Source organism: Monopterus albus, unplaced genomic scaffold (assembly GCF_001952655.1).
Source record: "Monopterus albus unplaced genomic scaffold, M_albus_1.0 scaffold687.1, whole genome shotgun sequence".
NCBI lineage: Eukaryota > Metazoa > Chordata > Actinopteri > Synbranchiformes > Synbranchidae > Monopterus > Monopterus albus.
In genome coordinates, this window is record NW_018128567.1 from 13388 (window position 1) to 14743 (window position 1356).

At 40.6% G+C, this 1356-nt stretch overlaps 1 protein-coding gene across 1 annotated transcript in view; it reads left to right on the forward strand.

The window, feature by feature from the left end:
* Positions 1-828, forward strand: part of LOC109953474 (trace amine-associated receptor 4-like) — a 4621-nt gene extending 3793 nt beyond the window's left edge. The window contains exons 2-3 of the mRNA XM_020588958.1: positions 12-373; positions 524-828. Of these exons, the coding sequence (XP_020444614.1) occupies positions 12-373; positions 524-828 (667 nt within the window). The remainder of the gene's footprint in view (positions 1-11; positions 374-523) is intronic.
* The last annotated feature ends 528 nt before the right edge of the window (positions 829-1356 follow it).

Below are 1356 nucleotides of genomic sequence, written 5' to 3' on the forward strand. Positions count from 1 at the left end.
TTTCCCTTCAGGCAGCTCCACACACCCACTAACATCCTCCTCCTCTCTCTGGCTGTCTCTGACTTTCTCGTGGGCCTCCTGCTGATGCCTGGAGAAATCTTCAGATTAACTACCTGCTGGTTTCTTGGTGATGTCATGTGTTCACTGTACAAATATTTATCCTGCATTGTTTATAGTACTTCGATAGGAGACATGGTTCTCATATCAGTCGACCGTTACGTTGCTGTCTCTGACCCTCTGCATTACCCCACCAGAGTCACTGTGAGAAGAGTCAAACTCAGTGTTTGTCTGTGTTGGCTCTATTATTTTTTCTACAGTGGTCTTTATTTAAAGAATGACTTGACTCAGCCTGACAGATATAACTCCTGCTATGGTCAGTGTGTGGTCGGCATTGATTATATTACAGAAGCTGTTGACCTTGTTTTTACCTTTATTGTCCCCATTACTGCCATCATAGTTCTGTATATGAGAGTGTTTGTTGTGGCCGTGTCTCAGGCCCGTGCCATGCGCTCTCACATCACAGCTGTCACACTGCAGCGTTCAGTGACTCTAACAACAAAGAAGTCTGAGCTGAAAGCAGCCAGGACTCTGGGTGTTCTTGTTCTGGGGTTTCTAATGTGTTTTTGCCCATATTACTGTGTGTCTCTTGCAGGGGACAGTGTGTTTAATGGATCATCTGCATCTTATGTGGTTTTTCTGTACTATTTTAACTCCTGTCTAAACCCTGTGATCTATGCCTTGTTTTATCCCTGGTTTAGAAAATCTGTTAAACTCGTTGTCACTCTTCAGATTCTGCAGACTGGCTCCTGTGAGGCCAATGTACAGTAGAGATGCTGTGAATGACTGAGATTTACCTTGCTCATTAATTTGTTCATGTTCAAATTCATAAATTCAAAATGTCTTTAAACTGCATAGTAACAAAACAACCTTACTGTAGAAATTAGTATCTGAGATCCTCTTTGTGTCTGACTGCTGATTGTCAGCTTCACATAACCTTGCATGATTTTATTTTTTAATCGAAATGGTGATTATAATCAATATTTTTTGATACTGTGAGTGTGTCACTAGTAAAATGTGGCTGTACCATGACACTGGCTGTGGCAGAGGCTGTTTTTCTTCCATGACTGTGTGTATTCATTACTCTGTTGTTGTTTTTGTTTGGTAATAAGCTCTATGCATTGTTTTCCAGTCACTGTACAGCATCACCCACTGCCATGTAAACTGGATTAACATGATTAATCCACATATTTAAAGACTTTTCCTTCAGCAGATGTTTTCTGTGTTACAGGTCAACATCTGAAAACAAAACAGTAGCACTGCTACTGTTTTTATAATGTGGCTCTTCAATATTGCAAT